Here is a 22770-nt window from a genome sequence, read left to right on the forward strand (position 1 = left end):
TCAGACAAAAAAATGTCAAATACTTCTTAAAGAACAAAGGAAACACAAAACAAATTATGATCTCTGTATCTGTCCACATTTAGGCGCTCCTTAATTTTTATGCTAAGTTTACACAGTTTGGCTGCCTACAAGCACTAATTGGTGGTTTAAACGGTTTAGATCTAGACCAGTTTTTTGTGAATTAGAGACTAGTCAATTATTACCTTTCACATTTTCAAATTCTCAAAGCTCACCTTGTGTTCTCCTGGGCTTGGTGATATACCAGGAGAGCCTCACAGAAATGGCGCCCAAGGTCCTGGAAGTCTTGCAGGTTGAAGTGTCTCGGAGCATGACTGTGAAGGACAAAGTCAGAACAATTATGATTACAAAACAACATGCAAATGTCATGTAGAGTAGAGGGAATAAACAATAGTAACTATGAGATTACAGAGAGATAAGGGTCAACATGATGAAGCGGATCCTAATCACATGATTGGTTGAGAGCGTACACGTGACCAGGCATTTATTTTGCTTAACACACAATTTTACTAATGACCGGTCATTAGTAAGTACTTATGACCAGTCATTAGTAAAATCATGTTATAAACATCATTTTATACAACAAATAAAACATCTTACAAAACAAATACCGGTAGTACACATCATTTTGTACCTTTGAAACAATCCAAACACCCTCGGCTATCGTCTTGGGCGTGTTAGACTGTATTAAAGGTACCTTGTGTGGGTAATTCTTACTAATGCCCTCACTGCTGTTTATTATTTGTATAGAAAAAAGACTTAGAAAGTGAAAAGCTTGCAGGGGAAGAGGACATTCTGTGAGCCCTTAAATGGCAGCAGGAGGGATTAGACCTCCCTGCATGGTCACTGACAGGTGGTTATCTCATCAAATCAGTTCTCAACCAATGGTCACAGATTAGGCATTGTTTTCTATATAGAGGGTGCAAGTAGCTATAAGTAGTGCAGTGGGGCTTTAAAAATCTCAAAGGAGTGAATATATACACCTACAGAAACACTGCTTGTTGCTGCGGCAGGATTCATCATTACCTTGTAATGTCCTTGCTGCCACAGAAGGTTGCTTCCAACGTGAAGCTGTTACTGATACCCATCTGCCGCCACATCACAACACGCCCCGTGGCCTCCTTGCATCGCTTCACCCGGAACTTGCAACCACGGAAAGAGAACTTGTCTGGTGCCTGGAGGAGTAAGTGAAAGAAAGTGGTTATAAGACATTATACAATGAAAAATTAAACTATATCTACTGTATAACCAGAAAACTTATGCAAACATGGCACTTTCCTGTATTATGAAAAACAGCCATTTCAAGGCAACAAAGTTTGTGCACTGAACAAAGGCAGTATTGTGTCAGTTGTGATTAAAACTATTTTGCCCTTTGAAACTTTAACAAATCTAAACCACTTGGAAATTTGCAACCATTTCATGCAACAAATGTTTCTGGATTCACAGGGCTGTGAGAAATATAAATCCCAGCATACCATGATGATATCAATATTGTTATCTATTTGTCTAAATTCATTAAAAAAATAGTACTTGCACAGAAATTTAATTTCTTAAAATCATTTTATAACTTACGAATCCTAAGCCCAAGAATTCATGGGCTGAGCCCTTTGGAAAATGTAAATGTATTATAACCAAATCAACTGTATCCAACTGTTTAAAACAGAAATCCTTGCTTGACACAAATTTGTATATACCTTTTGGGAAAGTAACCATGGAAACAACCTTTGACACAGGAAAGCAGCCATATCCAGCTCTTGTTTGTCTGGGTCACAGCCGTAGATGAAGACGTTGTGTTTTCTACTGTGACCATGCATGTCACAGTACACCAAGATCTCCTGTAAATATCAAGATGTTGTTGGTCAAACAGATTTTGAGCGTCAAGTCACGCTTGACTGGAATGCTCCCAAGGGAGTGGAGATTGTGCTGACAGTGCATGCGGGCAAGCACTGAATCCAATGACCGGGGTAATAGTATATCTGTAAAACGCTTTATAGAGACGTCCGAGATGTATCAAGCGCTATATAAAAGCTGAATATTAATATTATTATTACTAGTTTCTGAATCGTTAAATCAAACTTAAAGTACACATAACTATGTGAAAATTAAAACTAAATGAACTGTATAGAAATATAGTTAAATAATTTAATCCTGGATTAATAGATTTGCCTTTACATTATCTTTGACTATGTCTGGTCCTGGCAAGTCACCCAATACCTGTACCTGAAACTATATCAACCAATGAACTTATAAACCTCAATAAAGTCTAGACTTCACTATGAAACATTTGAAATTAAAAATGCAATGAAGCGACATTTCTTCACAAAGTTTTCTATTCACTATCATTACTTTATAACAAGAGGGCTTCTGTTTATTTAAAGCCTGTCTGCACTAGTTTGGCCAGGGGGGATTAGACCTCCCTGCAAGGTCACTGACAGGTGGTTATCTCATCAAATCTCAATTAACATAAGAAAAAGAGGATCATGGAGGACCAACAGGCACCGATTAGGCATGGTTTGCTATAGAGAGGGCGCAAGTAGCTATACGTAGTGCAGTGGGGCTTTAAAAACTTATTCTACGATGCAACGACCTAGCCTACCTCACATTCCTCAGCAAAGTCAGCCAGCATCTGCTTGGTGTTCCACACAGTGGGGAACGATTCCTTCTTGGGATGGCGATAGTTACGGTTCAGGTCGCGACCCGCCAGCGAGCAGCGATAGTTTCCCACGATCACGCCATCAGGGTTGAGCATGGGGATGATCTTGAAGATGTAGCACTTTCTCAGTTCCTGTGGTGATAACATGGCAATCAGGAGTGAATATGGTCGGAAAGTTTCCAAAATCTATCTCACAGGAATTCAGATATACAATTTAAGTAGGAAGGGTGCTACAAATCTGCTTGCCAGGGGAGTGTTTCACAAAGACTAAGATCGACTTTAAGTTGGACTTAACTGTGGCAGGCTGTTAATGCCATTGTTTGCTCTCACTATTATGATTATTAGATAACATTCTTTCCTTCAATAATGAATTATCAGAAAATGTCAATTCTGTAGATTTGTGACATTGATTTGTAAGTCTCTTGAGAGACCAATGCCAGTAAATGGTGAGAGCAAACAGTGGCATGAGCGGCCTGCCATAGTTAAGTCCAACTTTAAGTCAATCTTAGTCTTTGTGAAACACTTGCCTGATGCCTTGGGGTGGGGTAATCCCACATTTTCAGATGGGCCCTGAATATCACATGCCCAATCATTGTCTGAATAATCATGATGTAGGTGAAATATGCAGAAAAGACAATTTGAGAAAGATGATAGAGATGAAGAGAAGGAAAAGAAGACAAATTAAATAAACGTAATAAGAGATGGAAAAACAGAAAAGGAAAACAAAGGTGAAGAAGATTATAATTCAATTTGTTTAATAAAGAAATAAAAGCAGCATGACAGTTGACAAACTAATATGACGAAAAAATGATGAAACAGAGTATGTGAGAAGATGAAGGGACGGACGACGTTGTTACCTTGGCAACAGGATCTGAGCTGGTGATGAAGTCTAGAAGTCCTCTCATCATCCAGCTAGCATTGGTTTCACCAGGATGTACCCTAGCTGTCACCACAATGCCTTTCTTAGGGCGATGATCTACAAACAGAAATTACACAAAAGATCTCATTTTTCCCTGCATATTCATAATGAAATGCCATAAATCTGACAAAAGATAATTTGTTTACATATCTGGACACCTAACCCCTGGACATCAACCCCCTCTGATAACCACCCCCAGTCAACTACCCTCCGGGACAACTACCCCCCTAGGACAACTACCCCCCTAGGATAGTTGTCCGGGAGGTAGTTGTCCTAGAGGATGATTTTCGTAGGTGATAGTTGTCTGGGGGGGGGGGGGGGTAGTTGTCCGGGGGGTAGTTATCCGGGGGGTAGTTGTCCTAGAACTGCATATTTGTAGTGAAATGCTATACTCTGCTTAGAAGCTAGGAGGGCATTAAATCTATAAGACATAAGTATAATGGCAAAGTTTAATGACTTTCTGGCTCTCAGCAGACTCTTTTGAAAAGAGATTCCATTCAAGCGTATGAGTATTCAATATTGATACTTTCATTAAGTATCAATGCATAATCTACAAGTACACATCACAAATACATGCATCTTGCCTTGCGCAATAGCCAAAGAATAGACAAAGCATAAACAATTATTACAATTATACAGATGAGGAAAAGTAGCGACATTACAAAACTCAAAATAGGCAGATGCCAGACCACCTTAAATCCTTTTTGGCAAGCTAAATGTCCTGCATGTATTTCCCAGGATGCAACTTACCATGTCACTATCATTACTATTTCATGCAAATCTTGTGCAACCTCTCAATCATCTTCTGGGTTGCTGGCTGGCAACGAAACAGAAAGTTTAAAGCCCCACTGTACTACGTGTAGCTACTTGCTCCCTCTATATAGAAAACAATGCCTAAGCGGTGCCTGTTGGTCCCCCAAGATCCTCTTTTTGTAATGTTAATTGAGATACAAGTTGATGAGATAGCCAACTGTCAGTGACCTCGATGGGTGGTCTAATCCCCCTTGCCATACTAGTACAGAAAGGCTTTAAAGCAAGAGCCTTGGATAGAACATCATCTTACCGCTGAAATTTGAGACGGTGAGTATGAAGCAACTGTTGCCGGCCCTGCTCTCACAGAGGACGTCTCGTCTCATGGTCTTGCGTCTCTCCGGCTGGGCCATCAGGTCGTCTAGATGCTGGCACAGGTCAGTGAAGGTGTAGGGGTAGCAGTGGGCAAGATAGCATGTGTCGTCTTCGTGCTTGAACTCCTATGTCAAAGAAACAATGTTAAAGGTAAAGTCAAGTTCTGGTCATGCGATTGCATTGTGAAAGAAAAGGTGTGGAATGGATCAGAAAAAGTTGATCATGTAGGTCCTGGAATCATCAAAATCATAATAAATTTGGCCCAGTATTGGTAAAGTAACAAGCACTGTACACAGAAAGATGTATGGTATATGGGGCTACACAAATGGTGTCGGGCCTACTTACCTTGATTTCCTTATCTTTCTATGCTCATTACTAAGCCAGTAAACATTTTCTACCAAAACTGTTTGGCAAATGACATTTATTTGTAATCTTGAACATTCAGTGCAAGTTTCGTTTGATTCTATGAGAATTCATTTTCTTTTTTTACCAGAACTCAAGTTTATCTTTAAACAGAGTGTTAACAGAGGTTCTGGTAAGAATGTATTGCTTTTTAGATAGGTGTGCTCGACAACAAAATTAACTAATTGGCATAACATTCATATTTCAAGCATTTCAATTGTCTCAAAACACGAAGAGCAAGGTACTTTGCTTTGGATAATAATCTTGAATCCTTAATTTTATGTGATAGACAAAATCAAATGCATCATGCAGATTTATATCAAAATCTGGGGGCTTTTACTTCTCACCTTTTTACATTACCAGTATATGTCACTTATCTTCAATCTATGTTCTTATATTCATTTCCTTTTTATCTACGCCTTCCTTTTGCAAATAATGCTATCCCTATATTCTTAAATAATTGGTCAGATAATCTAAAATAAAAAGGCTTTGGAGAGTATGCAATCATAGTTCAAAGAGAGCTCGGTGAAAGTTGAATGATGATACATACAACTATTTTGTATCTACACTAAAAATATGCACTATAGAAATACTTTATATCAATAATATACCATTACCATAACCACTGCCATTACCATTATCATTAATCATTATCATTAAAATTATTGTAACCATAACCATTGTCGATACAATTACAGTTACCTTTAAAATTACCATTGACGTTATCATTACCGTTATTGTTACCATTATCATCATCATTACCATTACAATTATCCTGACCGTTACTAATGCCATTACCATTATCATTATTATTATTATTGTAACATACAGAAAATCAAGATAAAGAAGAAAAAATAAGAAAAAATAAGAGACAATCACTTCCTTACCATTTGCCATTCCAGTACATGGTATGTAATTTCAGGATGGAGGAGGCCATTTCTGTTGAAACCGTAGCCCCTAGAATATGTGATGTGATGACCGGCCCTAACCCAACCTTGGCCACTAGACTGGGCTTCCTTCTCAGAGTATATCAATGGTCGCATACCTGTGAAGGGATGGTGGAAGAAAGGATGACAGTCTTTGGATTGCTTCAAATGATTTGACCAACCGACATACTTCAAGTTTTGGAAAGCTTGAGCAACATAGAGTTCCATATTTACGAACATTATTTTATACCTTGGAAGAGCTGACAAGAAAGACGTCAGTCTGAACAAATTTTATAGATCGGAAAAACGGAGGAATGCTTTAAGATATGGACTACAAAATAATAACAACAAATCAAATTGTGAAATAAGACTACTACCTTGCAACATAAGAATTGATCTAACACACATTTTCAATTGATTCCAGCTCAAGTTACCTAGAGGTACATATCAAACACATTTGATATGATAAATAGACCAACAAAAGAATGAAAAAATATGGGTAACAATTTCATTTAATTTATTTCCACGTCAAGATAAAAACAAAACTATATATTCTTCAATTCAAACATATTTAATAATGAAATATCTAAAGTGGGTGGATCATGAAAAGTACATAAATGGCTTGTTAAAAATGATACTCACAAAATATACTAAATAATATATTATTGACAAGCATCAAAGTATATTCTGATTATTAATTTAGAAGAGCGCTTTTTAGAATATACGCAGGCCCATCTTTTTAAAATAAAAACAAAGTTGAAAATTTATACCATACACAAGTACACAGCAGAGAGAGATGTAAACAAAAAATTGAAGATTGAAACTGAATGGTACAGCTAGCTTCATGACAATCATTATTTGAAGGAACTGTCCTCCAAATAATGTATATATATATCAACTAAATTTTCTTGCTGACCACTGGAAGCAAGGATTTTAAGGAAAGTTTTGGTAAGGACTTCTGTCACTTACCATGATTGTAGAGGCTGTCTTTCTTGAGTAAATTGATGATGTTAAACTTATAGGTGACCCCTGGACGCATCTTCTGCACCCGGAAGTAATACCATTGGGTGTGACGGCTGGTGTAAAGGTCGGTCTTTAGAACAAGATCGTACTCAAACTGACCTCTGAAACAAGAATGGAGATTATAATTATGTATATGTGGCATGAATTTATTCCAGGACAAGTTTTTAAGAATAATGATAATCTTTTAACTTAGTTCATCACAAATTAACTTCAGTTTCAAGTTTTGAATTCAGCAAATGTAAACAAAACAAACAAGGACACACAAACATTGTTATATTTATCTAAAAAAAAAATGAAATCTGTTTTCAATCTTTTATATCCATTTAAATTTTGTTGTGTTATCTAATCATTTAGCATCAAACCATGAAATAAAATGCAAGTATCTTTCAGTGGAATGTCACAAAGAAATTGATACCCTTTTGTATGAAATGTATTGTTCAAGATCAGGGAAAATGAATGCTTCAATATGGCAGTTGACCTTACCAGACATAACAAGTTAAGTTTAAACAAACAAAAAGTCAAAGCTGTGAGAGAGTAGGGGATATCATCACTTACATTCGTCTTGCTTGTCTAAGGTTGCCGCTCTCAAAGCGTGACTCAAAGACTAAGCTTGGACAACATCCCTCCGGTATCGTGTGTGGAATGGTCCCCTTAGTCGTCCTCTCTGAGTCGAATACATTCTGAGTGCCTTCCCACGGTCTGTACCATTTGGTCTTCTGGGTGTGAATAGTTCTTCCATCCTGAGGGACTGCAGCATGAACAAAAGGGACAATGTACAAAAATTAATTTGAGAAAAGTGAAAATATAAAAACATTACAGTTCTCTTATTTCAATAGTCTTGTCTAAATTTCATGGATTCCTGGATAAATGATGAAGAGTTACCTGACAAGATAATAAAAGATGATACAATGAATCTTGGAATGATATAAAAATCTTTTTACATGTTTTTTCCAAATTTTCAATGAATAATTTTATTAAAGTCATTTTATTGAAAACTTGGATGAATGATAATGATCAAGTCAAGTTGGAATGTATGCATTCTCTCAGCATATCATGAAGGTTTGCAAAGGAATCTTGATAAAAAAAGTACATATAATAGATTACATAATGGTTGTATAAAAAGGACAAAATTGAACAGAACAAAAACTTAACAAAACAAAAAAGACAAAACAAAACAAAACAAACAAAATATAACAAAAATAAACAAAAATGATACAACACAAAACACAAAATCTAAACTATTGAGACAGCATGCGACACACAATCAAACACCAACACATTTGAGATTCTACAGGTCTTGTTCTGATCAATTCTCTGTGACTAAATACTTACCATATTGCCAAAGAGGCTCAGGTTCCTTTGGAACCGTGAAGACGTGTTTAGGAGTGGGCAGAAGCTCACCCAAGAAATAGATTGGCCAGTGTGGACCATGGACCCAGAACCTATGGGTGTCGTAGGCCGTGTAGGTCTGGTCACCGTAGTAGTCCTCGCGAAATGGGGGCTTGGAAGGCGGGGCTGAGAGAGGGGGCGGGGACTTGAGAGGAGGGAGGAAGCGGTAGTACGGGAAGCGGGATGGCGAGACGGTGCCATTGCGGGTGTAGGGCGACTCCGAAGAGGATTTCATGGTCACCGTTGCGTTAAGGTATTCCTCAAGGGATGTGGAGTTCTAAGCATGATGTTGCTATGGGTCCCTTGATTGTTGTGAGTTTGTAACATCATTCTTTTATCCTTGGAATTACATGTGAACCATTTCAGAAGTCTTTGAGACGATGTTGCAGGAACTATCCTTGATGATTGCCACTTTTAAAAATGAACAAGTTTCAACGAGTAGCGAAAATATCAATATTTCCTGAACAAGTATCAAATAAGATGACATGAAATGGATTCTACACGTAGCTGGTTGGTTAGTGTCCTCAGTTTACCTTTTTCTGTAAGTACAGAAATTGGAGATGACCGGCTCAACATCCCAATGAAATCAACTTCTGCTAGCTCTAAATGTACAAGCATCATAGGAAATGCAAGCATTATGCAAGCACCTGTAGCACCTGGAACAATAAAGAATGATATTCCAAAAGACAATTTGGCAATAAGAACAACGTTTCTACATTCAAGCAATGTTACAGCATCCAACATTTAAGAAAGGGTGGATCAGATCTTTTCCCTTCCTTAGCTCAGCTCCAATACATTCTACAACTTGATGGAAGATGGAGCTGACTGTAAAACTAAACTGTACCAACAAACAAGTCCAAGTACATGCACCTCTCTATAAACACAAGGTTCCATAATGTAACAGATCTGGACACCTAACATGACATCCTGCACATATAACTCTTCTCCATTACTGTCTAAGATACATACACCCAACCGAAGACAACAATAAAAACCAATGTCATTATTGATTAACTACGCTTCGCACAATGGCTTGGTGTTACATGGCAGTTCCTTGCGGCCGAGTATAAATTCCGAAACACAAAGGGCAAGCTCCTGAGCGCGGTCATGAATGTAAAATCATCCGTTATCAGATCCGACTAAGATCGATGGTTTCATGTGTGTTCTGTTGATCGAATTGATCAGATTTCTAGCTCCAAACTTGAGTCAAAGTAAAATACAAAGGAAATCTAGTTGTCAGGGAGATAAAGCGATCATGTACACCTGTTTGTTCTAGTTCAAAATAAAAAAGCATATCAGATTTGGAATTGATAGGGCCATGTTTTCAATTGAATGTTTGTGTTCATAGAACATGAATATGCAATACAAAAGAGATTGTGGTGAATAATTGTTAGATGATGTGGATCACGTTATTTACTTTTAATAGGGAGTACAGAGTACTTGCAATTCAAACTACATATATCTTATCTCTAAGAGCCTAATAACTGACTGATCATATCGATTGCAAAATGTTCATGGAATTGAAACATACATTACATGTACAGGAAAATAACTGATTATCTTTAATGTGTACATCAAATATGGACTTTAAGCTCATTTTGAAATTTCCTGTTTTGAATGAACTATCCAACACTTGCAAGGTGTTGTTTTTCTGTCAAGAAATACTCAATGGACAAAAGTCTATATTAATCAACAGGTCTAAATACAACTGCTTGTACTTTTCATATATATATATATAGAGAGAGAGAGCTTTGTTTTCCATATAATTTCAATGAAATCAATCTACAATACACAATATGTCATCAAAGATTAGTTTAAAACTTCATATTGATTTTTCTCTTTCTTCCCCCACTACCAGAGAGAATTGTATTGATCATGATCGTATGTTTTGTTTTCCAGTTTAACATTATGTTTACAACTAATTTTGCCTCATTAAAGCACATATGTTAAAAGGAATAATTTAATTCCTAGCATAGATAGTACATGTATATTGTATGAAATGGGACAGAAGTACTTGCATCTGTACAACATACAGGTATTTGTTCTCTTTCTCTCTATCTACATGTAGCCCTCTTTTTGCCTGCACTCTCCTGATATAGTAATAGTCTATTAACATGTTTGCCAAAAGTATTAACAAGTACCCTCTAAATAGCCCTAACATGGGATCCGTGATTACTAAGGTTGCTATTTGGGCAAATATGGAGTACCTAACAACCACCAGGGTAGCAGCAAGTCACCTTAGGGTCAATAGCTATATAATGCTGCCATCTTTGCTCCATTCATAGAAATCTTTGCGCTATTCTCATGAGGTGTAGGAAAAATCAATACGGGAAGTTGGCAAAGAGGTTGTCGGAGATAACAAAATTCCTTTGGGATTGGGAAGGCCGATACATGCATGCAGCCGGTAAACAATCTGTTTTGGTGGAAAAATTGCGGCGGTGGAAAAGCAACTTGGAATTGGAAATTTTATGAAATGTTTGAGATGAATGTACAGGAGCTCAACATAGCAAATTCAACTCCTCCTGCAACCGCCCCCCCCCCCTTTGAACACACACAAGCACATTTTGCTTTATTAAATCCATAAATAGTTTTAGACTTCACTTCATTTTCATGGTATGAATATATTTCAAATTTCACAGTTCAACTATTGTTATAGGAAGAATGTAAAATTTGTTGAATTGGTTTGCTTGTAGTTGTAGCTTAATAAAGCCTGAAAACATAACAAGTTCCAAATTAATAACTACTTGAAAATGTCTGTGAACACACTGACGATCCACCTAAATCAAAAGACATTATAAGTGTGAGGCTCTTCAGTCACTTAAACTTAAATTAAAGTGAAACTTGGACTCTGAATAAAGAGTTTGTAAAGTTGATCAAAACTTTCAACCGATGGAGACAAAGGTGTCATATTCTGTTCATGAATGGCGGATTTTGATTGGCTGAATACAACAGCATTGGAGAGTGTTTGTGAAGCAATTATATGGTAGGCAATATGGGTAAGGATGCAGGTGCGTCTATTTTCTGTTTGTATAACATGTACATGAATGGGTGTGTGTTTTTGCTGTAAACATGTTGAGTCAATATTTTGCGCTTCATTTACTTCTTTGCAATTAAGTTCTACCTTCTACTACATGTAGTTGAAAGCTGCATGTACCATCAATTCCATTCACTAATGTATGTTTATGAGAATTAGCCTTTCAAATCCATCCTCAATAAACTTGTGTTTCTTCTTCTCTCTTGTTGGGAGGTTGTGATATGGGGATTATTTCTCTTGTTATTGCTCTTGAAGTTGTCACCTCTTATTGTTCATCTTCTTCCCCTGTCTAAATCTTCTCCCCCCACCCCCTCCTTTTTTTATTTTTTTATTCCTGATCACATTTACATTAGAAAGCATAATAAAATAAAGTACTTAATTACGGTATCTCCCCACCCCGATCCCTTAAGAGAGATGCACAAACTTCAGTTTCAACAAACTTATTGCCTACATTAAATACATTCTATAGCATATGAGAAGTATGAAAAAAACAATTGAAATATTGAATATCCTAAATCAAAATTTTGAGGCACTTCAGTCTGGTTTAAACCTACTCAATAATGGTCTCTTCCTAGGAAATCATAGGAGGAATTCCTCACTACAATTACTGGTTACTATACATTTGAAGTTTGAAAGTTCCAATATATATTCTCTGATATATTTCTCACAGTTTAATTTCTACCTTAACCGACAATCACCTTGCATAATCTTTCTACAGTAATAGCTTTGAAGAACCATCTTTTGAAAGTGCATTTAAACTATAAATAGAAGGGGCCAATTAGGTGAATTCACGATTGGTAGAAGGCTAAACGAGAGTGAATAGAGTCCTGATAGTGACGTGAACGAACGGATTCATCCACAAATGGAGATATTGACCGGTACAAAGCCTCTCACAAAGATAAGTGTGGAGCCCCACAGAATACCCCCCCCCTATTTTTTTGTATATCTTTGACTATGTATGTATGACACAAGTATATTTCTAGCCCCCATATAGTCCCTCCTCTTAGTTAATTAGGTACCCCCTCCTGCGAGAGTGGCCTCACCCACAACTAACCTAAACACACCAGCTGGGATACCAGGAGTGGCTTCTCACTTTGTTTTGCCATGCATCCTAGTCAACACCTTTCTTATTTTGTCTTCCTTTAATAGGTAAGAAAGAATCTTTTATTATTCAATTGTGTTATATTCTTGTTCTCCATAATATGTGTATTTCTAAACTATTATAGCTTCACTATTCATATATCTTCTATTACTGTATAAAAAGAGATATTAATGGTCTTTGGCTATGAGATGTTAGATTATATGACATGTGGACTATGGGTGGAAATATAAGAAATGCCATGTGGGAAGAGATGCCATGTGGGAAGAGATAATGTCATTGATGTACATAGTAATTACTTGTAGTAATGATAGGAAACTATTACTGTGTGTATGTGAGATTGATGATTATGTTGTTTGATTTAGACAACATTTTAAGTAAGTTTTGAGAAGAGAATATACTTTATTACTGTCAGTATATTTGTCTTTTGCTCGATATTCATGTGTATATATATATTCTTAGCCAAGGACATGGTGCCATTTACTATGCATTATGCCAAAGCACATTTTTATATATTCTAGTTCGAGTTAGATACAGTTTGAATAGCGAAATGAGTTGTTCAAGTCCAGATTATCTTTAACTTACAGTATTATGGTATGAGTGAGTGTGGACGCACCATGTGTATAATATTAGTGTGTTATTAGGTTATGGCAGTGCGTGCAATGTGAACACAACTTCTTATCAGAGTTCTTAATCCCCTCTCCCCCAAGCTTGACCATCCACTGCAATGCATTACACGCACACAGTGTAGATAGAGTATATGCTATACCCAAATGCTATGTTGAGAAGTGTTAGAGATAGAATGTGTTTGTTTTTGACCCATGCTGGAAATGGTATCTTAGGCGGGAATGAAAGTTTGGTAGAGTCAGCAAAATGAGAAGACAAAGGATTTGAGTTGGGGAATACACTTGTTGAGAAACACATGGTCAAATTGTCTAAAAGTTAGCTAGTGATGGATGGGTTGATGAAATATTGTAGTTGAAGACTTGCATAATCACTGTCTGGAATTCATTGTATTATATTGTTAGGAATGATAATTCATGTTAAATGTTATTGGGAATTACTCTCTCTCTCTCTCTCTCTCTCTCTATATATATATATCTCCCTCTCTCTCTCTCCCCCTTTCTCTCTCTCTCTCTCTCTCTCTCTCTGTATGGTTCACCCTTTCTCTAATTTCACTCTCACTTTGCTTTGTTTATAACCATGAAATGAATATACATGTATTTAGTAAAACTATTGGTTGTTGTTTAGAATTAGAATATGAACTGTATGTGAAGATGAGATTATACAGTAAGAGGAATTTGTAATATTGGTTGTAAGTTTGTTAGAGCTATTAGTACAGACTGCAGACTAAGACTATTTGCCAGTGCTGTGAATATTGTAAGGAGTTATAAGTTGTTGAAGATGTATCTTTTCAAGCTCAGCAATCTCGCTGAAAAAGATAGTATTAGATCAAAGTGATGCAGATGACTATTGGAAAATACATGAGCTATAGTTAAGGAAGAGTTATAAGTTTATTCAGTATTAATGTGAAGTCCTGAGACAAGAAGTAACTTGTGAATTTAGGGATTAGTGAAGGCTGAGAGTAGAATTACATTCTAAGGGTCTATGTGCACAGTGGATCCTCAGTCTTGGAGCGTAAAGAGTAGAAAGCTTATTAGGCAATAGTATAGGGATGATTATGCCAACATTCTTGTATTAGGTCTATATATGTGATTTCTTGAAAGAGACGCTAAGTGAAGAGTTATATGATTAGAAGCTAAAGTAGATTGACTGATACCGCAATGTTATAGACATTTGATAAGGGTTAAGTTATTTATTAGTAGCCAAGTTATGATTATGAGATCGATGAAGAGTTGCACTTTTACATAAAGCATGGAAGTAAGGATAGTTTCGTTTAGAGATAGTAAAGTAATGAAACTAACCAGATGATGTTCTTAGTGATATAGTAAGAGAACACGGAGAGCTAATGAATTCAATGTATGCGAACAGGTAGATTTATTTGTGTTTAATACTTGAAGAGTATTATGCCATTTGATCGTATATATGTTATTGTAAGAAAAGACTGTTATTGTAGAAGATTAAGTAATAAAGACTTTGTTTTGCCATGCATCCTAGTCAACACCTTTCTTATTTTGTCTTCCTTTAATAGGTATGCCCCCTCCCTCGGGGTGTGGGCGCTACAAATTTGGCGACCTTGCCAGGACGGCCATCAACGAAGAGACATGAGTGCGATGTGCTGTCCTATATAACCACGAACAGACTGGAAAGCTGAAAGCAGTGCAGTGATGAAAAGATAGAAGACCTGAATTAAGAGTGCCAGTGAGATCCATCCCTAATTGACAATGGAGTTAGCCCAGGTTAGCGAGGAAGTTTTTGGGAGCCTCCCACACCTAGGGGAGAGCCAATTACGTAACCTAGTGACCCTGAGTGGAATTGACGAGAAGAAAGTGAAGAAGGCAGAGCAGAAAGGTGTTTGGGGTCTAAGATGCCTCCTAATGTCGTACCTGTCAGGAGATGAAGTCGAGGGATTGGAAGATGGTGGATTAGAACTGTTCAAGAAGGTGCAGGCTAGATTGGTTGTGGTTTCAGTTGAAAAAAGAGAGGCAGCTGCTGGAACAGGTTCAGCAGAAACCGAAGAATCAGCTACGGTCACGCCAGCCTGGACTGCCGACAAAGCAGGTCCAATCCCCACAGAGAAGGAAGCACCTCGGTTCGATTCCCTTCTTCGTAAGGAGTTCCGCATCAAAGGCCAGATTGGAGAGGTTGGGCAAAAGGACAAGCTGTCCTTTTCTAGCCTGGTCCACCAGATTGACAGGGGAGTGGCACGAGGGTACGCTGAGGAGGAGGTGGTAGACGCAATCATCAACGCCATGGTTCCGGGCCTCACCCTCAGAGCTTATCTAGAATGTAAGCCTGAACTGGACTTGCCGGTACTCCGCCGGTTACTCCGAAGTCACTATCAAGAGAAGGAAGCAACGGAGTTATACCATGATTTGACGGGGGCAGTCCAGAGTCCAAGAGAAAGCCCTCAGGAGTTCCTTCTACGAATGCTGGCTTTACGCCAGAAGATCTTGTTTGCGTCAAAAGAAGCCGATGCCACCTTTAGATATGACGCTACGTTGGTGCAAGGAATGTTTCTGCATTCCTTATTGACAGGTGTGACAAGTGAAAACATTAAGAGTGACCTCAAGCCCCTGCTTCAAAACGTTAATACCAGTGACGAGGTTCTACTTGAGCGTATAAACATTGCTGCAAATAACGAAAGTGAAAGGAACCTGAAGCAAGGGACAGCAAAGAGAACCAAGATAAACGAGGTCAGCACTACAAAGGTCAAAGAGAGTCACCCCAACAACCAAGCCTCAAATGCAAATTTGGACATGAAGATGATTCATGAAAGCATAAGGACGATTGTCAGATCAGAACTTGCAGCAGTTGCTCCCGCACCACAAGCTACCCTCACGCCACCAACAGTTGAGCAGAGGTATAGGAGGGCTCGTCGACCAGACTGGGGTTGTCGAGAATGCCGCCTCCAAGGAAATGGGGAAAGTTGCAACCACTGCTTCCGGTGTGGAAGTAGTGAACACTTCGCACGTGGGTGCAATAACCGACCAACTCAAGCGGGAAACGCCGGAGGGGCATCCGAGAGGGGCGAAGGTTTCCCCGGCAACACCCACAGTCCCGGACAACAGCAGCAAAGATAAGTTCCCTACAACTGAACAACCCAAGTACCAAAGCCAGAAAGATTGCAAAACTTATAGGAGGTAAATGTATAATAAAATGCCTTCTTAACGGAGCATGGACTGAAGCTCTGTATGACACAGGAGCTCAAGTGACTATTATCTCAGAATGTTGGAGACGGATAAATGTGCCGGATTTGGCTATGTTACCGATTAGCGACTTGCTGGAAGGGGAGTTAAGTCTGAATACGGCCAACGGCATCGACATCCCATACCTTGGATGGGTTTGTATCCACTTCAGCCTCACTGGGGATGAAACCATAGAGGTCCCTACTCTCGTGACACCAGATACCTTGGATATGCCGATAATAGGAACCAATGTAATCACAGAAGTGGTGAAAGCAAGTCCAGGAGAGATAGGAGATGAAAAGCTGAGGCAGGCCATGGTAAATTCTTTGGGGGTTCAGACGCATGTTGTTTCTGACCTGATACACCTCCTTCGCCAAGAAGAAGTAGACGAGATCTGTGTAGTTCGAAGTGGGCGGGCAACCATCACGATTCCCAGCAAGAAGACCGTAGGAGTGGTTTGCACTGTACACACAGGACCCCTATCCTGTAAGACCGATGCTCTCTTTGAACCCGAGAGTACTCACCAAATAGAAGGACTCGAGATTGACCCAAGTCTTGTGAAGCTCCGAAGAGGAACATCCAGTAGGGTAACTATCCCCGTTGCCAATAACACTGGACATGATATCGTCATTCTTGGTTGCAAGGTACTGGGTGCACTACATCATTTCCAGTCAATAGTGCAAGAAAATCAACAAGACCAAGACGAACTGTCGGTACACAAGGAGAATGAGAGAGTTACCTCTAGTGAGAATAATGACGGAGATGACATTACCTCAACCATGGACCTCTCTGAGCTAACGAAGCATCAACAAGCCATAGTCAGGAGGATGCTAAGAGAAGAAAGCGATGCATTTGCCAGAGATGATAAAGACGTCGGGTGCATAGAAGATTTGCAGATGAAGATTCGTTTGAACGACGACACCCCTGTTAGTCGGACATACATGTCCATTCCAAGACCACTGTATGCTGAGGTAAAGGAGTATGTGGCTGATCTGATTGGTAGAGGCTGGGTAACCAAATCCACTTCCCCATATTCATCACCTATCGTATGTGTACGAAAGAAGGATGGCAGTCTGAGGCTATGCATTGATTACAGAGAACTAAACAGGAAAACCATTGATGATCGACAGCCGATACCCAGGATACAAGATGTAGTAGATGGACTTGGAGGCAGCTGCTGGTTCACAACGCTTGACCAAGGAAAGGCTTATCACCAGGGGTATATGCACCAAGACAGTCAAGAACTTACTGCCTTCGTCACTCCTTGGGGCTTGTATCAATGGAAACGTATCCCGTTTGGACTCAAGAATGCCCCCGCCGTTTACCAAAGACACATGGAAGGATGTCTTGAGGGACTTGCCTATGATTTCTGTGTGGTCTATTTGGATGACATACTTGTGTATAGTAGGACATTTGAGGAGCATATCAGCCACATCCAGCAAGTACTGCAGAGAATGCAAAGACATGGCATTAAGTTGAAGCCCAGCAAATGCAAGCTATTCCAACGGCAAGCCAAGTATTTGGGGAAGATAGTGTCTGCAGAGGGACATGCTCCAGATCCAAAAGACACCAAGGCCCTCCAAGCTCTGAGGGAAAAACAACCAAAGACAGTGGGTGACGTTCGCCAACTGCTAGGAATGATCGGATACTTCCGCAAGTACATTCCAAGCTTCTCCCAACGTGCCAAGCCCTTATATGAGCTACTCAAGAGTCCTGCCCCAACTGCTGACAAGCCCAAGAATTCAACTCGATCCAAGAAGAAGAATTCAGTCCCCTCCAGCACCCAAATCAAGTGGCAAGAACACCATCAAGATATATTAGATGGGTTAATAGACACACTTGCATCCCCTCAAGTGATGGCATACCCTGATTTCCAAGCGCCATTTTGTTTGTACACTGATGCTTCCCAAGAAGGCCTGGGTGCAGTCCTCACCCAGATGAAAGAAGGAGAAAACAAGGTCATCGGGTACGGATCACGAACACTAACTCCAGCGGAGCACAACTACAATCTGCACTCTGGAAAGTTAGAGTTTCTTGCATTGAAATGGGCGATTACTGAACACTTTCGTGACTACCTTGCCTATGCCAAGCATTTCACTGTGTACACGGACAACAACCCGTTGACGTACATCCTCACAACAGCGAAGTTGAACGCAACTGGACAACGATGGGTCGGTGAATTGGCTGATTTCCGATTTGATATACGGTACCTACCAGGAAGTACCAATCGAGTGGCTGACACCCTATCAAGAATTCCTGCTGATTTGGAGCAGTACCAGCAGGACTGTACACAAGAAGTTGACCCACAAGCTGTCAAGGCCACACAAGCGGCAATCCTGCATTGTAACCCGCAACTTGACATATTGATCGCATCCGCATCAGTAGATGTTGCAACAGCAGCTGAGGAACACGAGATGGTATTAACACCCCTCCACCAATGGTCCAAAGCAGAAATAAGAAGGGCCCAAGAAGATGACCCAACTATTGGCCCGGTGCGGGACAAGAGAACACAGGGGATAATCCCTCCCCGAAGGGACCGCCAAGAGCTCAGTCAAAATTCCAAGTGCTTGCTACATGAATGGAACCTGTTAAAGGTAGATGAGAATGGTATTTTATACCGATGCACCAAGAATCGCTCCCAGCTTGTTCTGCCAGCCAAGTTCCAAGAGTTAATTCTCAAGCAACTGCATGATGAGATGGGACACCAAGGAGCAGAGAGAGTGACCAGCCTTGTCAGAGATAGGTTCTATTGGCCTCACATGCAGAAGGACATCGAGAAATATACAACCTCAGCATGTCACTGTCTCAAACAAAGAAAACCAGCCAAAAAGACCAAAGCGCCATTGAACCCAATTCTTACCACTCAACCGTTTGAACTGGTATCGTTAGATTTCCTGCATCTGGAGCAGAGTGTAGGTGGTTATGAATATATACTTGTCATCATGGACCACTATACGAGGTTTGCCCAGGCATATGCAACAACCAACAAATCTTCCAAGACAGCAGCAGACCGCCTGTTCAACGACTTCATCCCCCGCTTCGGATTCCCAAGAAGAATTCATCATGACCAAGGCCGAGAATTTGAGAACAGATTGTTTGAACGCTTATGCCAGCATAGTAAGATTACAAGATCGCACACCACACCATACCATCCTGAAGGGAATGGACAAGTAGAGCGATTCAACAGGACGTTGCTGGGTATGCTAAGAACACTCACCACCACGGAGCGTACACGTTGGAAGGATCATTTGCAGAAGGTAGTCCATGCCTACAACTGCACCAGGCACACTTCAACAGGATTCTCTCCTTTCTTCCTCCTCTTCGGCCGGTCGCCCCGTCTCCCAGTTGACATTGCATTTGGGTTGAAGACTACAGAAGACAATGCAGCTGCAGTAGACCCCAAGGAATATGCAGAGAAGTGGCGTAGTAAGATGCAACAGGCTTACACATTAGCATCACAGAGAATGGGACAAGCTGCAGAGAAGAGAAAAGGTTATTACGACCGTACAGTACGCAGCACTGTGCTACAGAAAGGAGATAGAGTTCTGGTACGAAGTCTGGCCCCTCCAGGTGGCCCAGGGAAGCTTCACCCTTACTGGGAGGAAATAGTGTACAAGGTGGTGAAACAAAAGGATGAGTCGCTTCCAGTATATGTGGTAGCACCGGAAAAGGGGGTAGGTCGCACTAAGACGCTACATAGGAACCACCTCCTACCATGCGACTCCCTACCCATAGACGATCCCCCAGAAGAGTTCATCGAAAAAAAGACACTAAGAAAGAGACGCCCAACGAAAATGCGGGAGAGGCAACCACCTATCCGTGATGACGACGAGACGTCTTCAGGCGAGGATGGGTACTTCCGGGCAGCATACCATAGACCAGGTATGAGGCCTCGTACTCCATACACGGACAGAGTAGAAATGGTGAGCGAGGTTGACCACCTAACACAGGCCAGCAACACCCAAACTAGCGGCTCATCTGACGACCATTCTATACCACCAACAACCCCAGAACTAAGTGATGAAGCAGTGAGTGGAGGGAATAGTCCAGATAGCGATCCCCAGTCCAATATAGAGGATGCTCCAAGGAGAGGGAATCGACGACGCAGAGCTCCCACCACATTCAGTTATGAATCCCTGGGTGAGCCTAGCATACTTACTCCGAATATTTCCATGGTTCAAGGCCGCAACAACCCCACCGATGCACCAAATCCCAGTCAAGAAGCATCTGTCCAGTGGTTCTCCAAGCCGCCACCTTCAACAGCCCAGCCACCTGCACCTTACCCCTATACTTATCACCCACCTATGCCACCCCTCCAATACCAACACCTACCACCATTCTACCCTCATCAAATGCCTCTACAGATGCAGACGCCGATAGCCCACCAGCAGCGAGCTCACTACCAATGTCAGATGACGGATGACCAACTTCACTTTTCACAGCGAGCGAGTCAATCATTCGACCCGCGAGGAATGCCCTACCAGTTGCGATGCTGAACAGATAATGACGAAGGAGAACGCTAGCAATACACCATTTTTGTTATGCGTGTAAACGGATTCCCCTTTTTACCACATTAGATGCTTTGTTATGGAATCATGTGTGCTTTTTAGTAAAACCTGATATAGGAGTGACGCGAAGGATTAGGATGAAACCAGTTGTGAATCATTTCAGGAATTGTGGTGTAGTATAAACAAACAAGCGATGACACGCGATTGTGATCTGTTGATCTAAGTGATAAAGTCTTTGGAATGACTCGCGACGTTCCCAAGAAACCCTCACCGTATGTCAGATGTGTCCATGGAATGGATTTTGCTTGTGATGTTTATGTTTCGCAAAGTTGATTTGTATGGAAAGGAAAATCCACATAGTTATGATATGATTTTATGATAGGTAATGCCGAGACTTCGAGAGCCTATTAGGTCGCTAAACCGATTCGCAACACGTAGATGAACTCTATGTGCAACATGTATTTCAAAGAGGAATTGGAGCACGATGATTTGTGAGCGTAGGATTGACATGGACTATAAACAATCATGGACTTCGTTGATACATTACATCTGTACTTCATGACGACATTGAACGAGAACTATATGAACGTTAAAAATGTTATACTATAATCATGAATTATTGATGAAAATGTTTGAAAGTTGAAATGTCCAGGAGACATTTATTTTTGGAGGGGAAGGTGTGGAGCCCCACAGAATACCCCCCCCCCTATTTTTTTGTATATCTTTGACTATGTATGTATGACACAAGTATATTTCTAGCCCCCATATAGTCCCTCCTCTTAGTTAATTAGGTACCCCCTCCTGCGAGAGTGGCCTCACCCACAACTAACCTAAACACACCAGCTGGGATACCAGGAGTGGCTTCTCACTTTGTTTTGCCATGCATCCTAGTCAACACCTTTCTTATTTTGTCTTCCTTTAATAGGTAAGAAAGAATCTTTTATTATTCAATTGTGTTATATTCTTGTTCTCCATAATATGTGTATTTCTAAACTATTATAGCTTCACTATTCATATATCTTCTATTACTGTATAAAAAGAGATATTAATGGTCTTTGGCTATGAGATGTTAGATTATATGACATGTGGACTATGGGTGGAAATATAAGAAATGCCATGTGGGAAGAGATGCCATGTGGGAAGAGATAATGTCATTGATGTACATAGTAATTACTTGTAGTAATGATAGGAAACTATTACTGTGTGTATGTGAGATTGATGATTATGTTGTTTGATTTAGACAACATTTTAAGTAAGTTTTGAGAAGAGAATATACTTTATTACTGTCAGTATATTTGTCTTTTGCTCGATATTCATGTGTATATATATATTCTTAGCCAAGGACATGGTGCCATTTACTATGCATTATGCCAAAGCACATTTTTATATATTCTAGTTCGAGTTAGATACAGTTTGAATAGCGAAATGAGTTGTTCAAGTCCAGATTATCTTTAACTTACAGTATTATGGTATGAGTGAGTGTGGACGCACCATGTGTATAATATTAGTGTGTTATTAGGTTATGGCAGTGCGTGCAATGTGAACACAACTTCTTATCAGAGTTCTTAATCCCCTCTCCCCCAAGCTTGACCATCCACTGCAATGCATTACACGCACACAGTGTAGATAGAGTATATGCTATACCCAAATGCTATGTTGAGAAGTGTTAGAGATAGAATGTGTTTGTTTTTGACCCATGCTGGAAATGGTATCTTAGGCGGGAATGAAAGTTTGGTAGAGTCAGCAAAATGAGAAGACAAAGGATTTGAGTTGGGGAATACACTTGTTGAGAAACACATGGTCAAATTGTCTAAAAGTTAGCTAGTGATGGATGGGTTGATGAAATATTGTAGTTGAAGACTTGC

At 39.9% G+C, this 22770-nt stretch overlaps 1 protein-coding gene across 10 annotated transcripts in view; it reads right to left on the minus strand.

Moving 5' to 3' along the window:
- Nucleotides 1-22770, minus strand: part of LOC580601 (cytosolic carboxypeptidase 2) — a 65053-nt gene that overhangs the window by 20025 nt on the left and 22258 nt on the right. For 7 of the 10 annotated variants that reach the window (XM_030973690.1, XM_030973689.1, XM_030973687.1 and 4 more), the window contains 9 exons: nt 7622-7814; nt 7013-7167; nt 6005-6162; nt 4654-4840; nt 3529-3647; nt 2615-2803; nt 1713-1853; nt 1045-1193; nt 234-332 (listed from right to left, as the gene is read on the minus strand). In XM_030973690.1, coding sequence (XP_030829550.1) covers nt 234-332; nt 1045-1193; nt 1713-1853; nt 2615-2803; nt 3529-3647; nt 4654-4840; nt 6005-6162; nt 7013-7167; nt 7622-7814 — 1390 coding nt within the window. Of the gene's footprint in view, nt 1-233; nt 333-1044; nt 1194-1712; nt 1854-2614; nt 2804-3528; nt 3648-4653; nt 4841-6004; nt 6163-7012; nt 7168-7621; nt 7815-8398; nt 10173-22770 lie in introns of those variants that run through there. The other 3 variants (XM_030973695.1, XM_030973692.1, XM_030973693.1) reach the window with 2 other exon arrangements.

This window comes from Strongylocentrotus purpuratus, unplaced genomic scaffold (genome assembly GCF_000002235.5).
Source record: "Strongylocentrotus purpuratus isolate Spur 01 unplaced genomic scaffold, Spur_5.0 spur5_scaffold_7, whole genome shotgun sequence".
NCBI lineage: Eukaryota > Metazoa > Echinodermata > Echinoidea > Camarodonta > Strongylocentrotidae > Strongylocentrotus > Strongylocentrotus purpuratus.